The sequence below is a fragment of the Castor canadensis genome, chromosome 11, assembly GCF_047511655.1.
Source record: "Castor canadensis chromosome 11, mCasCan1.hap1v2, whole genome shotgun sequence".
NCBI lineage: Eukaryota > Metazoa > Chordata > Mammalia > Rodentia > Castoridae > Castor > Castor canadensis.
The window spans coordinates 130,671,210-130,693,501 of NC_133396.1; the positions used below are offsets into that span (position 1 = coordinate 130,671,210).

Here is a 22,292-nt window from a genome sequence, read left to right on the forward strand (position 1 = left end):
AACTATCAACCTAGGGTTTTATGTGTAATGACAATATTTTTAAATGAAGACAAACAAAGATTTTTTTCAGGTGAACAATAGCTGAGAGACTGCACTGCCAAGATATTTGCAATATAAGAAACATTAAAAACAAATTCTTTAAGCAGAAGAAAAATGATACCAATTGGAAATTTGGATCTCCATAAAGGAATTTGGAATTTACTATTTTTAATGGTAAATATATGGTTAAGTGTAAAAGACTTCTTTCCTCTTTTAAAAGTCTCCTTAAATGATAATTGAGTGTTCCAAGAAGAAATAACAGAAATACATTTGGAATTTACAATGTATATAGAAATAAAATAGATAACAAAATAACATCAAGAATGGGAGGGGAAATGAAAGCCTATTGTTGTAAGATTCTTACACTGTATGTATATTATTTGTAGGTAGATAACTAAGCAAAGAAGCCAATGAAATGAAAGGCAGAAAAACAATAGGGTAGCCAATTAAATCAAAATCTGGTTGTTTTAAAAGATTGATAAGAATAAATACATAGTTAAACTAATTAAATATAAGAGAGAGAAAATAAAAGTTACCAACTTGAAGGATGAAAGAGATATCACTAGAGACCCTAGTGAGTAGAGATGCTAGACCCTAGTAGAGATCCTAGAGACAGTAAAAGGATATGAGAGTATTGTAAATCTTATGCCAATAAATTCAACAACTTAAGTGAAATGAACAAATTCTTTGAAAGTCACAAATTATTAAACCTCATTCAAAAAGACATTAATATCTTGGACAGCCTTGGGTAGCTATTGAAAGAATTGAATTTGTGGTCAATTCCTCCTTACAAAGAAAACTTCAGGCCCAGTGATTTAATTGGTAAATTCGACCAGACATTCAAAGAGCATATAGCACCTATCATATACAATGTTTTCCAGAAGATAGAAAAATAAGTGTAAAATATCCAAACATAAATTTACCCATATGTGATCAACTCATTTTCAACAAACCTTCCAAGGTAATTGAATGGAAAAGAGGAAAGTTTTTTAAAAATGGTGCTAGACAAATTGGATAATTGAAAGAGAAAGTAGCATCCCTCAATGTTTGGATCGTACTATATACAAAAAAATTAACTCAAAATAGATACACTAAAAAATAAGAATTAAAACCGTAAGACTTCTAAAAGGCAATAGGAGACACTTGGGTTAGACAACTCTTAATTTATAAAAGAGGAGCCAGGGGTAAAGAAGAATGGTTAACACAACTAGTTAGTACCAGAATTTGTCTTGAAACCCTAAATTTCATGCTCAGATTTGATACACTTGACTGGCAGTGGGTCTACGTGAAATGAATGAAAATGCTATGGTGCTCCCTGTGCCTTCGTGTTCCATCCCAGTTATAGAAGAATGCTAGCTCCTCCCAGGGATATAACCTTGCTTGCCCCAGGAAATTAGCGTTCTGCTGTCCACCCTCAGAACAAACCACTGATTCCCCATCCCTGGCTTGAAGGGCAGTGGCTGGTGACCACAGCACATACATACCTCTGAGGATGGCCAGAATTTTGCAGGTCATCCTAAGTTATTCAAACTTATAAGCTGGCCGATCACTGAGTCCCAGCTGTACTTTCCTGCCTCCAGCCTGCCTGACACTCTTGCGAATCTCTGACTGGCCAGTCTAACTACCCCTTGAGGATGTGGCTGCTTTAGGGAGCCTGCTTCAGGCTCTCAGCTGTCACAGCCTCTCTCCTCCAAGCTCCTCAGGGCTTTTTTGGTGCATCTTTCAGAGTGCACATCATCTGCAACCCTGCATTGTGTCTCTTCATATACAAATCTCTCCTCCCTGCTATGGCTCCTTTGAAGATAGGAGTCATGATATCGTCATCTTCGTGCCTCCCACTACAGTGCCTGTTCGGTGAATGGATGGGTCTCGTGAGGCCATTATAGGTTAGACTTTTGTCCTGTGTCTCCTTGGAAGGCACGGATCCCCTCCCACTCTAGACATGCAGAGATGCCTCGCCTTTCGTTCGTGCTACATGAGCCTCTGCTCGGGGCCTAGCAGACCGTGGGCACTGGTCACCTCTCTGTACAAGTCCCCATCCTTCACATTTCTGAAACCGTATACTGTAACCCAGCAGCCCTATACTCCCTCCTCCTCCAGGCCCCAAGGCCTGGAGACCCCTTTTGTGAAGTGCTCCATATAGGCTGAGGTGTACGGTCTCTGCGTCTTTATTTCTAAGAACTTCCTGCTTGTCCTATGGCCCCAGTTTTGGCCTTCTGTGGTAAAAGTAGAGCTGGCAGAAGAAATCCCAAGGAAAATGGCTTTTGGGGATTCCTAAGTGAAGATGGGAATGGACCATTACCTGTCCAGACAAAGGTCATCTGGACTACCTCCTGTCTCTGGAGACATTCTAGGTCCATTTGGGGTAGTAACTCTCCAGTTCAGAAATTCCTTTGGTCACATATTCCCACTTCTCAGGAAGGTGCTTTTGACATCCATCCTCATCCCCTGCTCCTTGCTGTGACTTAAGCTCCTTCTTTCCTGAATCTATCATGAACTTGAGTGCAAGAGGAGGCCATGTAAAGCAGAGGCCAGACAGAGCAGCTTGTGTTTCCACTTGTCAAGTGAACTGCCAGACCTGGGAGAGGGTGGGCTTGGCCTTCTCCAGGGTTCCCTCCTTCCCCCGGCCTCAGCAAACTCCAGAACATTTCCTGGGAACCCACAAGGTGCAGGGGCCAGGCCTTGAGGATGAAGGTTCTGGAGGTGGTGGTGGGTCACACAGAGGTGCTCCCAGGAAAGGGAGGCCCACATCCCATTGGTGACACCAGCAATGGGGCAATGGAGATGGTGAGTCATGCACTTGGTGGTCCTTCTCATCCACTCTGACAGGGGCACCCAGAGCAGATCCTGGAGTGGGGTTCTCCCCATTCCAGACTGTTCCTGGCCCTGGGGAAAGACAAGCATATGGCAGTCTTAGGCAACTGGCCCTGTGTTCCCACACATCTAATGCCCAGAGAGGCCTCTAGCCCACTGCTCCCAGGGTTTTTGCAGGACAGAGGCATGTGTAGGAGACAGGGCTAGGAGGCCACACAGACCCTCTAATGTTTCTTGGTTTTTCTGAACTTGCAATCAGGCTGCAGGAGAATCCAATTCTGACTCCAGTCTTCCCCTGAGTCAAAGTCCACCCATCCTCCCACCATGAGCCTCGTAGACAGCGGTGGCTTTGAGATCTTTCCATCAACACACCTCAAGTAATCTGCAAAGGATTTGCCTTAGTCTGGTTCTTTAATTAAGGAAGTACAGAGAGCAACTCCCACTCATGCCCTGGATGCCCTTGTCCTCACCCAGGTCCTCTGACCTCCTTACTCTCTTCTCTGTGGTCACAGGAGGCTTGACTAGTCCCACTCTTCCCCTAACAGCCCAGCCCAGGAAAACAGCTGGCTTCCATCTTGCAGACTATTCTTTGTGGATCTCTGGAGGTTGAGAACAATGACCCCACATGTCCAGGACATTCTGTTTGAGGACTCAGCTTGAGACTACTTCTTCCATCCTCCATGCCCTCCTGTCCATGCCTCCCCAAAAGCCCCCTTGCTCCTGTCTTCCTGAGGCTCTGGGCATGGCCTCCATCCTTCAGGACTGGCTCCCTGGGCCGGGGTGGGTGTCAGGAATGAAGCTTCAGAGATCCACCATCCAATCCTTGGCTATGGGCTGTCTGGGCAGCAGGGCCATCTCAGGGAAGGTGGGGCTAGGAGCTGGATTCTGCAAAAACAAGATATTCCAGTTGGTTTGGAAAAGGCAGCTTCCCTTCCCCTGAAGGTTCTGCAGTAGTGGGCACAGGCTCAAACCCAGAGCCTACACATGCTCTCTGAGCCTGGGCAAAACCCTTCCCTGGCCCATTGGGCAACCATAACCACCCTCAAACACCCACTGGGGACTTTGAGAGTGGCCTCCTAAGAGGCTCAGCACAGATGCCTTAGGGAGATGTTTTGGTCCACTGCCAAAGGGCCATTTTTGTATAAAGATCAAATCTGAATAACTAAAAATGTTTAGGAGTTACTTTATGTTTTGCTATTCAAAATATAATGTGTTTTAAATACTATTAGGGAAAAGTGTTTTCCTAGTAACATATGTCATTTCCAGACTGGGATGTAACTCAGTGGTAGAGCACTTGCCTAGCATGCATGATGCCCTGGGTTCGATTCCCAGCACCAAAAAAGAAAAGAAAGTTATAAATTATTTGCCCTACTGAAAGGAGGTCACCAGTGAGAGCTGGCATGGCCTCTCGGGCACTCGGTGTCCACATCTGGGCACAGTTCTAGAGGTGCACACAGAGGAAGCAGTCTGAAGCAAGCTCAAGGCCACACTGGATGCTTAGATGGGCAGTATGTAACCCTGTAAGTCAACAGCTGCTCTTCTACACCAAACGCCTCATTTTCCAAACTAGCAAATCAAGGCCCCAGGAGGGCCCATGATGGCCAAATAACAGGGCTCACATACTGTCAGGCAAAGAATCTCCGTCTCCTGCCCCCTAACTGAGCCACTCTAGAGGGGAGAGCCCATGTGGACTCCCTGAAGGGAGAAATATGGCTGCCCCTCTGACTGTCTTTCCTGTTCCCCTGCCAGCGTGTCCACTGCTAGGGCAGCCAGGTTACCTGTGACAATGAGGGTGGCAGTGCTGACAGCCTGGCCCAGCGGGTTCTCGGCCACAGCCTTGTACTTGCCACTGTCCTTAGGGGAGACGCTGGGGATGATGAGGGAGCACATGCCCAGCACATCAGTGCTGTAGAGTGCAGGGTTTCCTTCCAGGCTCTGGCCATTCTTGAACCAGGTGACACGTGGCCGGGGCGAGCCCTGCACAGCACAGGTCATCCGGCACTCAGAGCCCGGAGGCAGCAGGTGGGCCCGTAGGCCCACCAGGAACCTGGGCTTCTGGCTCAGATCCAGTTCACGGTAGCTTGGGGCCTTCACCGTGAACCTGTCTGTGATGAAAATCAGGGCAAGAGAGAGGAGGGTCAGAAAGTCAGGAAAGGTCTAGAACGTTCAGTGCTGCTGAGGCGTTACCCAGGCTTTCCCCCACATCTCATTGTTTTTATCCTGTTCTTAAAATTCTTTTTTTTTTTTACCATTAGCTAATATGTATTTTGTGTGGACCAATTAGAACACACAGAGAATCAAAAGGAGCAAGAATAAAAACCAACCACAATGTCACTACCTATAAACGACTGCAACTGGCTTTTTGTTATAGAACCTTCTAGATACTGTGGCATTACAATCTGCTTTTTCTTGTGACCTCTTTTAAGGCCCACATCTATTTGACTGTAAAATGTACTTCGTGTTCGGAGAAATGTTAACTTCTATTTCATCTTAATGCACACCACTGTCTTTGAGAATGCAACCAAAGTCACCCCAACACCCACAGCTCTACTTGTTCTCCTCCTGGAGGTGGGACCCACCCTGAGTCAGGATGCAGAGAACATCAGTACAGGTGGACATCAGGAAGGAGGTAGAGAATAGCTTTGGCTTTGGCTGGACCTGGAGTGTTCCCAGCCCCCTTTCCATAGCTGCTCATCAGCCATCCTGGAGCTTATCACCTTTACCAGCAAAGCCTCTCCCTCCTTGGGGACCCTTACCTCGCTGCCGTGGGATGTACCAAGGCTGGCTGGTGTCTGATGGTTTGCTAGCCCCCAGCTCATTCTTGGCCAGCACCCGGAAATAGTACTCGTGGCCGGGAAGGACACCCAGGAGAGTAAAGTGGTTGGTGTGGATGCGGTCAGCCACCTCACGCCAGGTGCCATGTGACAAGGAGCGTGTCAATACTGAATAGTGCAGGGGGATGCCCTGGGCCTCATCCGGGGAGGGCTCCCATTGGACTGTCACTGTCCCTGGCACATTCTCCTGCAGGTGGATGGGCCCTGGGGCCTGCGGGTATGCTGCAGGAGAGAGAGCAGATGGAGCCTGCACTGCAGGGGACCCAGGGGCCTGCTGCGGTCCTCCCCCAGCCCCCCAAGTCTTCTGAACATCCTGGGGAATGCGGTCTTGCCAGGCAGGTTAACCAGAGCCAGAGGGTAGTCAGTTGGAGTTGTGCAGTTATCTCTGGAGGGTGAAAAACCTCACTCAAAAAAGTTTTTTTTTGAGACAGGGTCTCACAGTGTAGCCTAGACTGGCCTCAAGTTTGAGATCCTCCTGCTTCAGCCTCCTGAGTGCTGAGATTAAATGTGGGTACCGCCATGCCCAACTCCAAAAGAATAATTTTATTTATTTACTTATTTTTAATTAATTAATTTTTTGCAGTACTGGGGTTTGAACTCAGGGCCTCATGCTGCTAGGCAGGTACTCTACCACTTGAGCCACTCCTCCAGCCCAAAAGAATACTTCTAAATTCACTTTAGTTTTTAAGTAAAATGACACAGAACATGGACTGGGCTTTTACAAAATCAGGTTACAGACCCCCCAACTGTTGGTTTATTTCATCATTTCTAAACATGCAAGGACTCATTCTGGATGGGGACCAAGTGTGAGTCATTTCAGGGGAGGGCCACCTACACTTCTTCCTTTGGGAACTTTCTGGTGTTATAATGGTGAGAGCTGCCTTTGATCATTGACTGCAAATGAGGTGACGTGTGGCCAACTTCCCCAACTTCCTGAGTTAGAACAATTAAAGCCCCTCAAGGATTCTCTGCCCCCCCACCTCCTTTCTATCTCCAAGGCATAGGAAGGGAGGACAGTGTGGTCACCTTGCACACTCAGGCCTGGTAGAATGACCTGTGTCCAGGTCAGATAAACCTCCATGCTTTGGGGAGGGCCCAGAGACATGCTGCCTCACCTGCCACCCTGATGAAGAAGCTGTGAGCAGCTTCCTGCCCCTGGAGGTTCTGCAGCACCACTGTGTAACGGCCACTGTCCGAGGGGCTAGTCACAGGAATCAGAAGCTGGGTGAGCCCATCCTTGGTAGTGGTCACACTTCTTTTGGGTAAGGGCAAACCATCTTTCAGCCAGGTCACCTCAGGCAGGGGGGCAGCCTGGAGAATGAGAGGAGGACAAGCTGAGAGGAAGTTTTGTAGCAGTGATGGGATTTAGGCTGAGGTAGAAGTGCGGAGAAGAGCATTCTGGGAGGGGAGCTCTCTGAGCAAAAAAACCCCACAGAAGTGAGGAAGAGCCTGTTCAGAAATGGGCTGGTGGGAGGTGCTGGTGACAAATGGCGTTGGCAGGTGGGTATGTTGTGGGGGGCGGTGCAGGGAAGTAGGAAAGAAAGCTGGAGAGGGACCCTAGAGAAAACTGTGACGTTCCCTCAATATCACATCCATGCAAACATCTGGATCTTATTCTGTGAGCAATGAGCTGCTGCTGGAAGGTGCTGAGCAGGACGGCATAATTGGTTCTGGATTCACATGGGGAGTTCTGGGGTGGGGGGGAGGGGAGTATTCCCTACCCTGGTACTCCAGAGCAGTTAGGGGGAGACTTGGGAATCCCTGCACTATGAGCTTCCACACAGATAATGATTACCATCATCATAATCTTAATAAAAGTAACACAATTGGGTGCTTGCCATATGCCAAGCTCCACTTACATATAGGCTTTCAAATGTGTTAATCTCTTGGCTCCTCAGAACCACCTTTTGAGAAAGGTATGACTATTCTCCCCATCTGAGGCATGAGGAAGTTGAAACACAGAGAGGTTAAGATATTTGTCCAAGTCAACCCGCTAGTGAGTGATATCGGAATTTGAACTCAGGCAGTTTGTGCTTCTAACTTCCACAATACTGCTACACTGTAGAGTCAGGTGGTGTTGATGGTAGTTGAAGATCATCCTGAGTCAAATTCAGGTTGTGCACTTGCAAAAAGTGCATTCTGAAGTCAAAGAGGATTATCCGCACTGCAGGTCCCCTGAATTCTCAGACTAAGTGAGGGGGGTGGGTGGGGGGGGTGGGGGAGGGGAGCCCTAGTTTGGAGTTGTAGTACCAGAAGCTACCACTAGAGGGATTTGTACACTGTACAGGGAGCACAATGACTGGCCATCCAGTGGCTAGGTGCCACCTGTGCCTTCAATAAGGAATCCTCCTTCCTTCTCACATTAAGCCTGGTTTCCAGCACAAGCCCAGGTCATTGACTTGGGACCAAAAAAGAACAAGGAAGAAAAGAGAACCCCAGGACTGTCTGGCTAACTTGACAACTCTAGGTTCCCCTCCCCACACCCTTAAAAGTATACTCACTTCAAAGGAGACAGGCACTCGAATGGTGTCCCCAGCTCTGACCATCAGTGAGTCCTTTATGCTGGAGTCCATGAGAAACTTGGGACAGACTGGAACACACAACATGGCTTGTCACCTCCCTGGAATAATTAGGCCCCAGTCCCAGGTCACCCAGAGGCAGGTGAAGGCTGGGCCAGTGGAATTGCCACTGAGATGCCAAGGACTGGGGCTATAATGAAAGGAAGCTGGGAAGGAAATGCTGGGGGATGCTGGAGGGGACAGGCTGGTGGGAGAGGGACAGAAGTGGAGACAGGAACACCACAGGGGAAGGTTAGACGAGAATAAGGAAGAAGGTGACAATAGAGTTCTTTTGTTCTGCAGATGAAATGACCACCAATCTGAGACAGGAAATGACTTGCCTGAATTGCCTGGGGGGTCCCACCAGATTACATACAGAACCAGGACAAGATTCAGAGATTCTGAACTCCAGGTGCTTTGTGCTTTTCACTGTACTCGTCTTGGTATTGTCACAGTGACAACTAGGATCAGTTGGATGGCATAATCAGCTTAGGTCAAAAACAGGGAGTTTTTGATAACACCACCCTAACAAGAACCACTGAGTGGAGTAACACTTATGCCTTGGAGTCACCTGTTCTAAATCCTGGCTCTGCCTCATACCAATGGTGAGACCCTGGGGAAAGTACCTTGGGCTTCAGTTCCCCTCTCTGTAAATCAAGGGTAAAAAGTTATTAACCTTGAAGGATAGTTATGGGTTGTAATGAGAAAGAATTTCTAAAAGAGGGTCTGCCTAGCACACGGAAAGTGCTTCGCACGTGGTAAGCTAAGCTGGGGAAGGAGACCGTGGCTTCATAAGTGCGTGGTGGCTGTTCAGGGGCTCCTCTCAGGAAGGGCTGGCAGGCGCGGGATGGGGAAACAGGTGGCACTCACCAGTAGCAGGCATGGCGTACACTAACTTGTCCAGGGCAGTGGGCTGGCTGTGGCCCCCGTCATTAACTGCAATCACGCGCACAAAGTAGCCCTCTCCAGGCCGAAGCCCCTTGGCTGTGAAGGTGGTGCCTGGCACAGTGCCTACGTGGCACGGGCTCCACTGGAGACTGTCTGAGACACACAGCTCTACCACATATCCCTGGGCTTTGTCTCCATCTTGGGTGTCCGGTCCCACCCAGCTCAGGGTGATGCTGGTGTTCGATGTGTCTGTGACCTGGAGATCCCGCACCGGCCCTGGGCATCCTGGCCAAGGACAATTGAAATGTCAGGAATGGCATCAGCCTCTCCTGTGGGAGCCACTCAGGGTGACATTCATTAGCCTTCCCATGGAGGATTGGGAATTCCTTTTGCTTTGCAGTTTCTGAGGTTCCTACCTGGAAAGAACCCTTCCTCTCTCTAGCACTTTGACTCAGCTATGCACACAGATGCCAGACCACCTCCCCCACTTCATCCGTTCACTCACCCACTCGCCAGCCCCCTTCCCTGACTATCCTGTGATTCTTAAGAACAGTTAATGCTTTAGGCTCCACTGTCCCTGAAGACTAGGAATCTATGACTGTATTCTGAATTGTATGCTCTTAAGCGGGACGACCTTTGGGACACTCAGTGTGACTTCTTATTCTGCATCTATTAAGTGGGAATAGTAACATCTTTACCTACCCTGGGTGTGGGGGAGAGCGGGCTCTGGAACAACCCATGTATGTGAAGGGGCTCTGGAAATTGCCCTGCAGGCTAGCGCTCTCATGGCTAGCTGCATATTAAAAATACTGTCACTGAGATGCTACCCCCAGAGAGTCTGAGTTAATTAATCTGGGGTACAGCCAAGGCATCGGGATTTGTAAGTGGAGCACCTCAGGTTTTATTAAATATGTAGTGGAGTTAAAAAACCACTGGTCTATGGGAGTGTTTGCGTACACATCACCAGGGAGCTTTGTGGAAAACACAGATCCTGATTCAGGGGGTCTTTTGAGGCCTGAGAAAAGTTGCCAGGTGATTACTGTTAGCCCACGGACTTTGCCCAGTAGTGAGAATCCAGGAAACATAGTCAGTGCCGTGGCTGCTGTGGGACACGGCCTATCCTAGCTGTTGTCTCCATTCCCACCACTGATAAGAGAGAGATTCATAGTAAATAGGATAGATTTGGTCCACTTGTAAGGACCACTTGCACATGCCAGCTCTCCTCCCTAATCCTGCCATTCTACACTCTGTGCTTCCTAGGACTAAAACTTAGATTCTGCTTGAACAATTGAACTTGTAGAATGTTCCATTCTTTTTTTTTTTTTTTTGGTGGACGGGGGTTTAAACTCAGGGCTTCATGCTTGTGAAGCTGGTACTCTACCCCTTGAGCCACACCTCTAGTTCTGAATGTTCTACTCTTGCCAGATTCCTTCAAACAGCCTGCCACATGGCTGGTCCAACAAGTGCCAGAAGAGTGCTGATTCCTTGGTGGCTAGTAATCGGCAGGATTTTAAGGGGATGATGCATTTAGAGTAGCATTTTCCAAGCTCTACGCCTTGGATGAAATTTTTAATAGGCATTTTATGAAAAAAGGTATTTCTACTCAAAACTGACAGATTTAGATGAAAGTTAGACAGGTTTCTTTCCTGTGGGACATGTAAATATCATAGCTCATGTCATACCTATCTTTGATCACAGACCTTTTCTGTGTTTCTGTTGTGTTGAGAATGTCTATTGGCACCTCTCTGATGCTCCTGAGACCACAGGTAAGGCATGTTGTTCTAGACTATCAGTTTCCCAAGGGCAGAGAGCACGATTGGTGCACCTAGTTCCTGGCACAATACTGGCCAGCTACTGGGTGATGATCAGCATCCGTTGGATAGACAGTTGAGGCTGAGCTTCCCCTATCACCAGTTCCCTAAGAGTTGATAGTCCCTGGATGGTTGTAAGACTGGGTCAGTAGGACAGGTAGGGGACTGATGTGCCTAGAGACCAAAGAATGAGTGATTTGATCTTGGGAAGGAGTCTTCTAATCCCCACTGCCTGGCCTCTGGACCTGCTTGATCTTGATTTAGTGTCTTTAAGATAAATCTCATCCAGTGACCTTTCAATCGGTATCTTCCAGCCTTCCTGACCATTTCCTTCAGGACTGTTCCTGATCTGCTACCTCCTTTCCTGTCCCACCCAGCCTCAGAGATTTCCTATGCTCACCACCCATCCCACACCCTCCTGGGTTGGTGCCGCACTTACTCATTGGGTCCCGGGCAAAGACAGCATCCGATGGGGGTCCTGGCTCTCCAGCACCCGAGGGAGCCACGGCTGTGACTCGGAACTCATACTGACAGCCCTGCCGCATGTCCACGACAGTGAACCTCCTTTCTGGGAAGGGATACCCCACATTATTCCCACCTTGGTAGAACCAGGTGATGGGGAGATAGCTCTGTGCTTCTGAGTTCAGGAGAAGACCAAACCTGGAGTATTAACACATCCCTCCTGCATCTAGCCAGACAGATGACTCAGTTCTCTCCAAGACGAGAAGACTACTATTTGAGGCCTTGGGGTCCCCCATCCCTGTTCGGTTCTGCCACTAACTCACTGAGTGGTCTCAAGCAAGTTTAATCTCTTTGGTTCACTTTGCCTTACAGAGTTGTAATATTTAAATGAAGCAGAGTTACTAAATGGTAAAGCTAGAAAGATGTCCTTAGTTCATCTTTCTCTTTCCAGACGTGAGGATATAAGGCCCTGAGAGGCCTCAGTTCCTAGGCAGGACAGCCATGACCAGAAATCAGGTCTCCTGACAACCTATCTGGAATCCATTCTCTGTTTTTCATGGCACACAGAGCACAGGTGCAAAGGTTGCTGGGGACCTTCCTGGCATCTGCCCAACTCTTTGGCTTTTCCAAATTCTTTCTGATCTCAGAAAGCAGTTAGTTCTTAGGAAGCTACTTAGGGAGGCAGGGAACACTTCTCTCCTCTTTATGGATGAGAAAACTGAGATCTAGAGAGGAGGCGTGCTGCCCAAGGCCAAGGCCCGAAGTAGAGAGATCAAGGCTAATAGCTTTATCTCTGGTTTCCGTCCTGAGACTTCTACTAAACCAGGGTTCCTCAACCTAGCACTACTGACATTTTTTATCAGATAATTATTTGACTTTTGTGTAGGAGGAAGTGTCTTGTGCATTTAGGGTGTTTGGGGGCATCTCTGGTCTTCTCACAGTAGATGCTAGGAACTACTCCCACCCCATTATGACAATTAAAAATGGCTCCAGACATTGCAAATGCTCCCTACGAGGAGCACCTGGGCATCCAAAACCCACCCCAGATGAGACCCACTGGATTAAAGCAATTGGTACTGACAATGCCATGGGAATTTGGAACCAAGGTTGGGTCTAAGGCAACCTGGAGCCAGGACAAGGAGAAGCACCCACTCACGCCTGCTCACCAGGCACTGGCTGCTCGTTCACTGCTGTCCAGGTGTTGCTCCCCTTCTTGCGCTTCTCGATCAGGTAGCCCAGGATGTGGGCACTGCCAGAGCCTCGAGGTGCTGTCCATGTTAGAGTAATGCACTGGCTGGAGGCTGTCAGGATGGCTGGGGCAGAAGGGGGCCCTGGGAGAGCTGAGGGCAGAGAAGGTGCCCGTCAACTGGAAGTTGAGTCATGGTGCCAGCTCATGGGGAGGTTCTGGGGTAGATGCATGGGGCATCTGGGTGCAAGGCCACAACTTGTCCTTTCCTGGGGAGTGTTAGGGCTAAGCAGGCCTGTTCTGGGGCATCATTCGGGCTGTTGCAGGGCAGAAATGATGGGACAGAGAAGTGCTCTGGCCTTGGAGTCTAGAGTCAGTCCTGGTGGCTCTTATCTTCAATCCCCAATAACTTCTGATGGAGGAAGATGGTGATCTATACCAAGGCCCTGTGTATCTGTCTGTCCCTTTTCTTCCTGTGACCCCAGAAACCTCATTTCCTGACCTGGCTGCCCAGATACCAAATGTAGCTGAGGTAAAGAGTCTCTGCTGTATTCTAGAGGGGCTGCAACCCCCCCAGGCACAAGCTGGTGTCCCTCAGCCTTGGGGGCAGACCTGCCTATCCATGGGCACAGTGGAGGACCCAGGAGTGTCCCATAGTCTCAGCTACAGCTGTTTTTCTCACCTTCAGGAGCCACCAGCACCTCCTCGGACTCCAGGGCATCCCCAGCCCCTTCTGAGGTCACGGCCCGCACGCGGAAGGCGCACTTCCTCCCCTGCTCCACGCCTGCATCGGTGAAGGTGGTGCTGCCTGCACGTGGCTCGCCCACCTTTAGCCAAGTGCTCCTGCCAGCCTGTCGCCTCTCCACCATGTAGTGCTCCACTGCCCGGCCCCCATCGTCCCTTGGGTGCCGCCAATGGAGGTAGACACCAGCCCTGCGGCAATGCTGCACCTCCAGGGGGCCCTGAGGGGGTTGAGGCTTGTCTGAAGACCCACCAAGAGGAGAAGGAGGAGAAGGAGTCAGAAAAGTTGAAGAAGAGCAGTGTTGATCTGCCCCCTTATCAGTGCATAAGCTTGCAATGGGGGGACTGCCAGAAAACACTGGGCATACCAGGGCTGCACACAGTTCCTGAGACAGCCAGGTGTCTCTGGTCTCCACCAACCCTCTCCCACATTGTGCCAAGCAATGGCCCCCATCAGTGGCTGGTGCAGATGCCTGCTCAGTCCTCTAGATGCAGGCAGTCCTACTTTGCTGCCACCCTCAAACCATTCCACCACAGTAACCTCCTTAGAGCCCAGCACACTAAGGGTCACGGAGGCAGAACCAGGCCCTCCCCCAACAAGACCCTCTCCCCCACTGCAGTTTATCCAAACTGCTTCTTCCTACTCAGTGTGGGGAGGGGACAGAGTATGGTAGGGGTGGCTTTGGAGCTTCAACAGCATGCAAATGAGGACCAGAGCCAGCAGAAACAATGGCAGGACCTGCCCTTGTTGGCAGGGAGGGCCTGAAACCCCAAGACCCTCAGGCCTTGGTTGGGGAGAAGGTTAGGGCTGGCACCTATGACTTGCAGGGTGAGCTCAGCCTGCACAGAGCCTCCCTCGCTCTGCAGTGTCACGCTGTACTGGCCACTGTCCTTTCTGCCTGCACTGGGGAGGCACAGCCATGTGTAGCCATCCCCCAGGGCCACCTGGGCCCCCCTGTGGCTGCTGCCCACCACCTCGGTCCCGTCTTTCCTCCAGGCAGCCTGAACAGGGAGGCGGCTCTGAAAGGGGATCTTTATTGTCACTGGCTTCCCGGCCTTGATCACCAGTGGCTCTCTCAGTTTCTTTGTCACATCTGGAGCAATGGTAGGGGGATCTAGAGACAAAACAGGACAAGACTGTCAGAGCAGACCAGGCACAGGGTTCTTGGAGAATGCAGAAAGAAGCCAGGGAAGGAAGGTTGGGTGAAGGGTCAGGAGCCCCCTCCCCACCTCATGAGGACTAACAAGAGGAATTGACTTGTCTGCAGCAGCAGGAACTAGAGTTAGACTCACTGAGGACTTCCTGGCAAAGGGGGAAATGAAAGGCTGGGGGAGGGCATGGGTTGCCTTCTTATATCATCTTTTCAGACTGAGAAGGGCACAGATTGGCCATAAATTCGGGGGTTTAGAAATAAGGCCAATCCCTTGGTACAGAGACTGCTGGACAGGGCAGGGCAGGGCTGGGCCTCACCCTGGACTGTTAGAGTGGCCTTGCTCTGCTGGTTGCCGGCCATAAAGGTGTACGTCCCAGCCTGGGTAACGATCACATGGGCAAGGAGGAGTCTGTGCACGAGCTCATCTTGCTCAAAGATGACCCCATCCTGGGCAGTGAGCTGGAGACAAGGGCCACAGAGAAAATGGTTACCTCTACCCCTACCCCACTCCTTATGGCCAACTAACTCAGGCCCTCTGCTAGTATGACAGCTGCACCAACTGAATGCTTATCGGTGTCATCATGTGCTGATCCTCTTCATCCTTAGTGCCTCGTTTAACTGTCACAACAACTTCATGAACTTGGTCCTATTAGTCGTCACATTTTGTAGATGAGGAATGCGCCCAAGGCCACCTAACTAGTAGTGGCAGAGTGTGGATATGCATCTATATCTGATTGGCGCCATGGTGGCGTATTTCCTCCTCAAATCTATGATGGCACAGAGTGGGGCTGTTCAGACTGATGAGTGAGCCCATCGGGTTGGGGTGGGAAGATGCCTTTGTACAAGGCGTTAAAGGATGGGCGTCATTCAGCAGGTGTGGGTATAGTAGAGGCATTTTGGATGGTGGGAGGAAAACGAGGAGCATGCCAATGATACAGATTGATTGATTGATTTGTGGTACTGGGATTTGAACTCAGGGCCTATACCTTAAGCCCTTTTTTTGAGATGGGTATTTCTCGAGATAGGGTCTTGTGAACTATTTGCCTCGGCTGGCTTGGAACCACGATCCTCCTGGTCTCTACCTTCTGAATAGCTATGATTACAGGCATGAGCCACTGGTGCCTGGCTAAATCTTTTTGTTTTAAACACACCAACTTGTTGGCTATTTAAACCTCTTCAAGGGTGGGTACGTTAGTAAAATGAAGAGTAAAAACAATCCTTCTTACAAAGCCTCTACCCTCTACTTTTCTGCTTTGCCACTGCCCCCCACCCACAACCCACATTGATTGGTAAAGAGGTGTGAGAGTACCTTGACTCCATCCTTAAACCAGGTGCCAGGTCCCAGGTCACTGGTGAGGGTACAGGAGAGAGTGACATCTTCCCCTTGTTGCACCTCTGTGTCAGCCAGGCCCTGAGAGAAGTGGCCCATAGGGCCTAGAGAGACACAGAAGTCCCCAGGGCCCAGCTTCCCAAGCTCTGACTGCATTGTACCCTAGGAGGCCCATCATCCTTCTACTTGGGCTCAACCAGTGACAAAACCAAGCCTCCCACTTTTCTCAACAGAAGCTCAGCTGGTACAAAGATCTGAGGTGTAAGGTAGACAAAGAGGCCACCTGAGTCACACAGATGGGATGTCTGGCACCCACAGAGAGCTCTGGTACACTCTGGTACTTTCTGACATAGAGTTTTAAGACCAGGTACCTAGGAGACCTCACTCAGCCTGGATCCTATCTGCAAAGGGAGGAAGAGGTTGCTTCTTGAATTTGTAAGAGGTTCCAGAAATGGGGGCACTGGCAGGGATGGATTCCTGGGCTGGGAGTAGAATCGGGACTGACCAGGCACCCTAATGTCCAGGTTCCCCTTCCCGGCTCAACCCCCTGCTGGGAACACTTACCTTGGGCCTCCAAAGAGGGACTGCCAGTGCTGGGCTTGTTTCTGGATCTGTGACTCTGGGCGGCATTCTGTCCCTCATCACAGATGTCAGACCTGCCTTCTTTGACATCTCTCCTGCTGTCAAGATGCCTATGGGACCTCCAGATCCCATCTTCACTCTGAGTTTCCCTCAGATGCCTTCTGTCCTCACTGCCAGGGGACTCCTCTGTGCCCACTCTCTTTGCTGTTCCAACCTCAGCCCCGGTCTGCGCCTGAAACCTGCTCCTATGAGGACCAGGCCTCTTGCCTGACCCACCAAATTCTTCTGCTCCCAGCTTCTCATACTCCTTTAGGGTCCTAGGACATTGGGCCTTGCCATTCTCAGCCTCCAGGGGCCCTTGATCCCCGAGGGACCCCTTATCTCCTCCCTGTCCTTTGCCCAGTTGAGAGCCTGAGTCCTGGATCCCTTCTGATCTGCCTCCAGAGCCTTTTCTGCTAAGTGGACAACCTAAGTTATTCCAGGTTCCCTGATGTCCTGATGTCCCAGGTTCTAGGGTGAGGCCAGTCCCCCACTCAGTGAAATTCCCTTTCCTTAGGATACCTGAGTCCTCTGCACCACCATATGTGCCCCTTCTAGGACCTGAAACTTGTCTCTCCAGGGACCGTGTGCCTTCACCAGCGGCCCCCTGGCCTTGTGCATTTATCCCACCTCTAGGGCTCCCTGGCCCCTTCTGAGTTCCCCCAAAAGTGTCATCATTTACCTGTAGAGAACTAGAAGCCCTGGAGCCTGAGAGCTGCTTCCCATCACTGATGCTGCCTTGGCCAAACCTCTGTTCTTCCCAGCCTGGGGCCCAGGCATGGCTCAACCCTTGTCCATTGTCAGGCCCTGATGTTGACTTACTCCTTCCCTCACGTGTAGAGCTGATGTCTACAATCTGGCCTGCCCTGAAGGAACTCCCAGAATCTGCACCCATATTTCTGCCTCCCATCAATGAGTCCCCAGCTCCCTGAGGTGCCGCTGCCCGCTGGCCAGCAACTCTATCCCTGTCTGCTGGTTCTGAGGCTGCTTTCTTGTCCCATTCACATCCAGACTCCTGAGCAGCTATCCTTGTCCAGGTTTCATCTGCTATTGTTCCCCTACAATCAAGAAGGCTAGAAGCCCTGTTAGCCCCTGCTTGGCCTGTAGATCCACGCTCCCCACTGACAGCTCCTCTGTCCCTAGGAGATTCTGGTATCCCTGAACCATCTTGCCACTCTCTGACACCTGGTTTTCCCATGGAACTAACAGCCTCCAAGGCTTCAAGCATCCCTGAGTTTCCATAGTCCCCCAAACTATTCTTGGAGCCCCACCCATCTGAAAAGGTCTGTGTCTCTCCCTGCATCCCCATTGTCCCTGGGCCAATGAGCCTGTCCCTGTGTGCTGCCCTATCTGCAGTGCCCAGTGTTCTAGCCAGCCCAGAGCCTACCTCAGGCCCTGCTCCATCTGCAAGCCCCATTCCTCTACTCCTCTCTGAACCATCCTTAGAGCTTGTGGCACCTGCTGAGGCTGTCCCATGTCCTGACTCAGGCCCCATGGCTTTGTGGTCTCTGGGTCCAGCCTCATGCTTCATTCTAGCCAGTGAGCCCGGTCCTCCAACCCTCCTTGAACCATCTCCATCGCGCAGCTCACCTTCTGCCCCTGTTTCCTTAGATCCTCCTGAGCCTCCGCTATGACCAGCCTCGCTCCCTGACCCCATTTCCCCAGCTCCCCCCAGGCTGTTCCTAAAACCTGCTTCACTCCATGACAAAATGTCCCCAGAATGCACCAAAGCACCTCCATAACCTGCTTCACTCTCTAATAGAACTGTCTCAGAAACCCCAGCACCATTTCTATAACCCACCTCACCCCTTGACTCCATGCTACCAGAACCCCCAATACCATTCCTATAACCTGCTTCACCTCTTAACCCCATGTTATTCAAACCTCCAGTACCATTCTTGTAACCAGCCTCAATGGCCCCAGAACCTCCAATACCATTCCTATAACCTTCCTTACCCCCTGGCCCCATGGCTCCAGAACCCCCAATATTATTCTTATTACCTGCTTCAACCCCTAACCCCATGTCACTAGAACCTCCAATACCATTCCTATCTCCAGCCTCACTCCTTGACCCCATGACCCCGGAATCTCCTATTCCATTCCTATAACCCGTCTCACCCTCTGGTCCCATGGCTCCAGAACCCCCAATACCATTCTTATAACCTGCCTTATCTTCTAGTCCCATTCCTTTGGAGCCTCCTGAGCCATCTCTAAAGCCTGCCTCAAGCCCTGGCCCTGTTCTCCCAGGTCCAGGACCCCTTGACTCTCCTCTATAAGCTGTTCCATCCCCAGTTCCCTGAGGTGCTGGAATTTTAGGTCCATCCCCATAACCTACTACATTACCAGACCCGTGAGCCCACTGACTCTCAGAACCAGCCCCAGCACGAGGAGCTAGAGCTTCAGGGTACCTAGTATTTCCCCAATACCCAGTTCTAGCTCCAAGGAACCTGGTCCCATCTCCATCACCTTCTTTGCCCTTTGCCTCCAGAGACCCTGGATCCATGGCTTCTGAACCACCAGCACTATCTTCATAGCCCTCTTCTCCTAAGGCCCCCAGGGCCCCTGTGGCTCTGATGCCCCCATAATCTCCGGTCTGACTCCAAGACCTTATTCTTCCAGAGGCCCCTGGTTCTGTTTCCACATGTCCTTCCCCAACAGTCTCCATTGTTTCAAAGGCCTTGAGACCACCTCTACCCATAGACCCCACTGCTCCAGAACTCCCTAAGTCACCATCAGAACGGTGCCCAGGGCCTGTTTGCCCCTGGCCTCTGGATGCATTCCAATTCCAGACTTCATCCATGGGCATTCCATCTGGGCCACCTGAGTCATTCCTGAGACTGGCATCTCTCCCAGACCCCCTTCCTACAGGACCACAATGATCTTTGTTTCTGGACCATATTCCCCCAGAAACCCCTGAACCCTGCAGGTAAGTAGCCCCTTCCTCAGGCTCTGTTCCCACAGATACCCCAGAGATGACTCTATGACCAGCACCATGACCTGTTTCTCCTGGCACCCCTGAGCCTTCACTATAAGCATCCCCATTTCCAGGACCTATTCCTCTAGAATACCCTGAGCCATTCCCATGCCTAGGTTCCACTCTTCCTGACCCTCCTAAGCCATATTTATAGCCCATCTCACTTTTGGATCCTTTTCCTCTGGAGCTCCCTGACCTATTCCAGAAATCTGATTCAGATCCAACAGTCCCTGAATCTCCTTTCATGTCACTTAGTATCCTCCCAGATCCCTGATCACCCAGACTCGAAGACCTGACTTGCCTGTGGCTTCTGGTATCTCCTCCTTGGCTAGACTCCATCTGCCAAGTTGCCTGGGCACTATCCATATCCTCTTCCCCTCCAGTGGACCCCAGCACTCGGTTCCCTAAGTGGGCCCCAGTCTTTTTGAGACTGGACCATGTGTCACCCTGAGAATCTGTGCTCTCAGACTCTATTCTGGGCTCCCCTGCTCTCCTCTGCCTTGCTGTCCAGCTCTGGGGAGACTGGAGGCTTTTGGAGCCATTCCCTATCCCTCTCAAGGCCTCAACTGTGTCCTGGTCATCTCTTCCCTGGACCTCTTGTAGACCACCTCCCCAGTCCATGGAATCTCCTAGGCTTCCAGGGCCAGTTTTGAAATCCCTTCCTCTAACTATAGTTCCCAGCCCCTGACCATCTGTTCCATGCAGGGAGCCCTCTGCTTTGGCCTCAGGACCCTTGCCCCCTAGGAGAAGTTTATTGTCTGTGGATAGTGAGTCCTGGAGGTACTTGCCTCCAGATGTCTGTCCTGGATACTCCCCTGACTCCCAGTAGCCTCTGGCTTCCCCATGGTCAGTATCTCTACCTCCCTGAGAGCGCCAGGACTCAAGGCCCATGCCTGCTTGGGAGCTATAATGTCTTCCTCCAGGGAGCTCTGAGGTGTGAGGGTCGCCTGCCCCATGGCTGTCTCCAGCTTCTCCCAAGCTGATTCCAGTAGCCCATGCTGCCCTTGCTGTTACTCTCTCCCTTTCCCTACTCAGGCCATCCTCTCCTTCCATCTCATCCACATAGTTGCCCTGGAATATCTCCTTCCACTCCCCTTTGAGCTGAGACTTCTCAGGATCAGATTGGGATCCTGACATGGTCCTCTTTCCTGTCCCATGTTCCAGGTGAGTATCACAGAGTTGTCCCTGGTCATGTCTGTCCAGTTGGCTGCCATTGTCCTCTCCGGGCTCCTTTCCTTCCCTTCTGTTCCCCATTTCTCCAGCCTGAGGGTGATTGGACCTGACCTCCCAATTTCCAACTATCCCCCAGCTTCTATCACCATCACTGTCTCTGCCATAACCTTGCTGTTGCCTTTCCACAGGAGCCAACCCTCTGCCTGATTCTGGGCCCTCTCCCTGTAGGTGGGGCCTCCCAGGAAGGTTTCCACTCCAGTCTCCCTGTTGGTGGGACTGATTGTTTCCAGAAAGAGTGGCTCTGCCTCCCTCTGCTTCTAGAAAGCCCTTTCTCTCTTGCCCAGTGCCCCTGGCTGAGTCAACTGTCATTTCATCCCCCATCAAGGAGTAGCCATGATTGCCAAAGCCACCTGCATCTGGGCCCATTGTGAGCTGGAGCCCAGAAGCCAGCCCAGTCCCTGGAAGGGAGCTCTCCAGGGGGCTCTGCTCTCTGAGTTTCCCTCCCTTGCCACTGATATCCCTGGAGTCTTCGGCATCTGAAGTCTGAGCAACTTGTGTCTGCAGCTGGTTGTCACCTGTGGTCTGCAGGCCTTTATCCTTTCCAGCTTCAGTGAGGTGTTATCCAATTGGGAGGTCATTGCCCCCACAGAGAGACAAGAGAAAAGACCAAAACCCCTGTTAAAACAGGCCAACCTACTTGACCCATCTACTTTGGCTGCCTCTCAGTTTCCCCTGTGGAGAAGCAAGCTAAGCATCTGGGAAGGAAACCAGGATGTTCCAGCACATTGAGAGAAATTCTATCACCACTTCCCCCTGTCCCATGCCCCACAGGCCACCTGACCCTTATGTATTTTGATATATAAATACATAAGCTAAAAGTCATTTGCTTGTCAAACGGCCATCAACAGTTGCATGATTTTAAAAAGATCTACTTTTCTTACTGCCTACCTTCCATGTGTCCAATTTACAGTCTCCTGGGATCATCCTGAACTCAGAACTCAGTTCACAGAGGTTTAAGTGCTCTCTGTTCTGGCCCAGGGACTTCTCATCTACACTACCTCAAACCCTTTCTAGAATCCTAGGGCCATCTTGGATCTGTGGCCCCAGAGTGGTTCCAAGAGGCCCAGTGGAGCAGACACAGCTGAGGAGGGCTGACCATGCTATGAAGAGACTACATTGTAATGGATCAGGAATAGATCAGAGAAGCCTTCTGCATTCTCTCCAAGTGAGGGAACCATTCAAAGCAAGTGATCAACTGACCAAAGGAAGCCCCACTTTCTGGACCCTGAGGCTTTGCTTTGGTGGAGGCAGGGAAAGGCAGAGAGGCCACTCACCTTCAACCACCAGCCAGGCACTGGAGGTGTGGAGCCCAGTGCTCAGCGAATAGAGGCCCATGTCTGAGAAACGGGCCCCCCTCACCACCAGCCGGTGGGTCAGCCCATCGGGGGACACAAACACTTCATATTTGTCATTAAGCCGGAGTGGCCGGTGTTGGAAATGCCAGACAGCGGTGGGGCAGGGATTGGAGAGACTACATTCAAAGACTGCATCTCCTTGTTCTTCACAGCGGGCCTCAGTCAGTGGGACCACCACTCTGGGGGGAATGGCTGCCAGGAAAGCAGGAATGGGTGTGTCAGCTTAGTAGTATGACACAGTGAGACCTGATGCAGTAGGGCTAGGGGCTCAGAAACCCAGGTTCAGACCAGC

The 22,292-nt window shown here is 50.8% G+C and overlaps 1 protein-coding gene across 1 annotated transcript in view; it reads right to left on the bottom strand.

Annotated features, from left to right (window-relative positions):
* Positions 1–3,022: 3,022 nt before the first annotated feature.
* The window catches only part of Igfn1 (immunoglobulin like and fibronectin type III domain containing 1), a 31,350-nt gene continuing 12,080 nt past the window's right edge, over positions 3,023–22,292 (bottom strand). Inside the window, exons 11-24 of the mRNA XM_020188016.2 lie at positions 21,920–22,192; positions 16,382–21,190; positions 15,797–15,921; positions 14,805–14,946; positions 14,149–14,448; positions 13,275–13,574; positions 12,573–12,746; positions 11,384–11,512; positions 9,116–9,418; positions 8,189–8,277; positions 6,803–6,998; positions 5,610–5,909; positions 4,632–4,958; positions 3,023–3,738 (exon numbers count right to left, since the gene is read on the bottom strand). Coding sequence (XP_020043605.2) covers positions 3,725–3,738; positions 4,632–4,958; positions 5,610–5,909; positions 6,803–6,998; positions 8,189–8,277; positions 9,116–9,418; positions 11,384–11,512; positions 12,573–12,746; positions 13,275–13,574; positions 14,149–14,448; positions 14,805–14,946; positions 15,797–15,921; positions 16,382–21,190; positions 21,920–22,192 — 7,481 coding nt within the window. The 3' untranslated portion in view covers positions 3,023–3,724. The remainder of the gene's footprint in view (positions 3,739–4,631; positions 4,959–5,609; positions 5,910–6,802; positions 6,999–8,188; positions 8,278–9,115; positions 9,419–11,383; positions 11,513–12,572; positions 12,747–13,274; positions 13,575–14,148; positions 14,449–14,804; positions 14,947–15,796; positions 15,922–16,381; positions 21,191–21,919; positions 22,193–22,292) is intronic.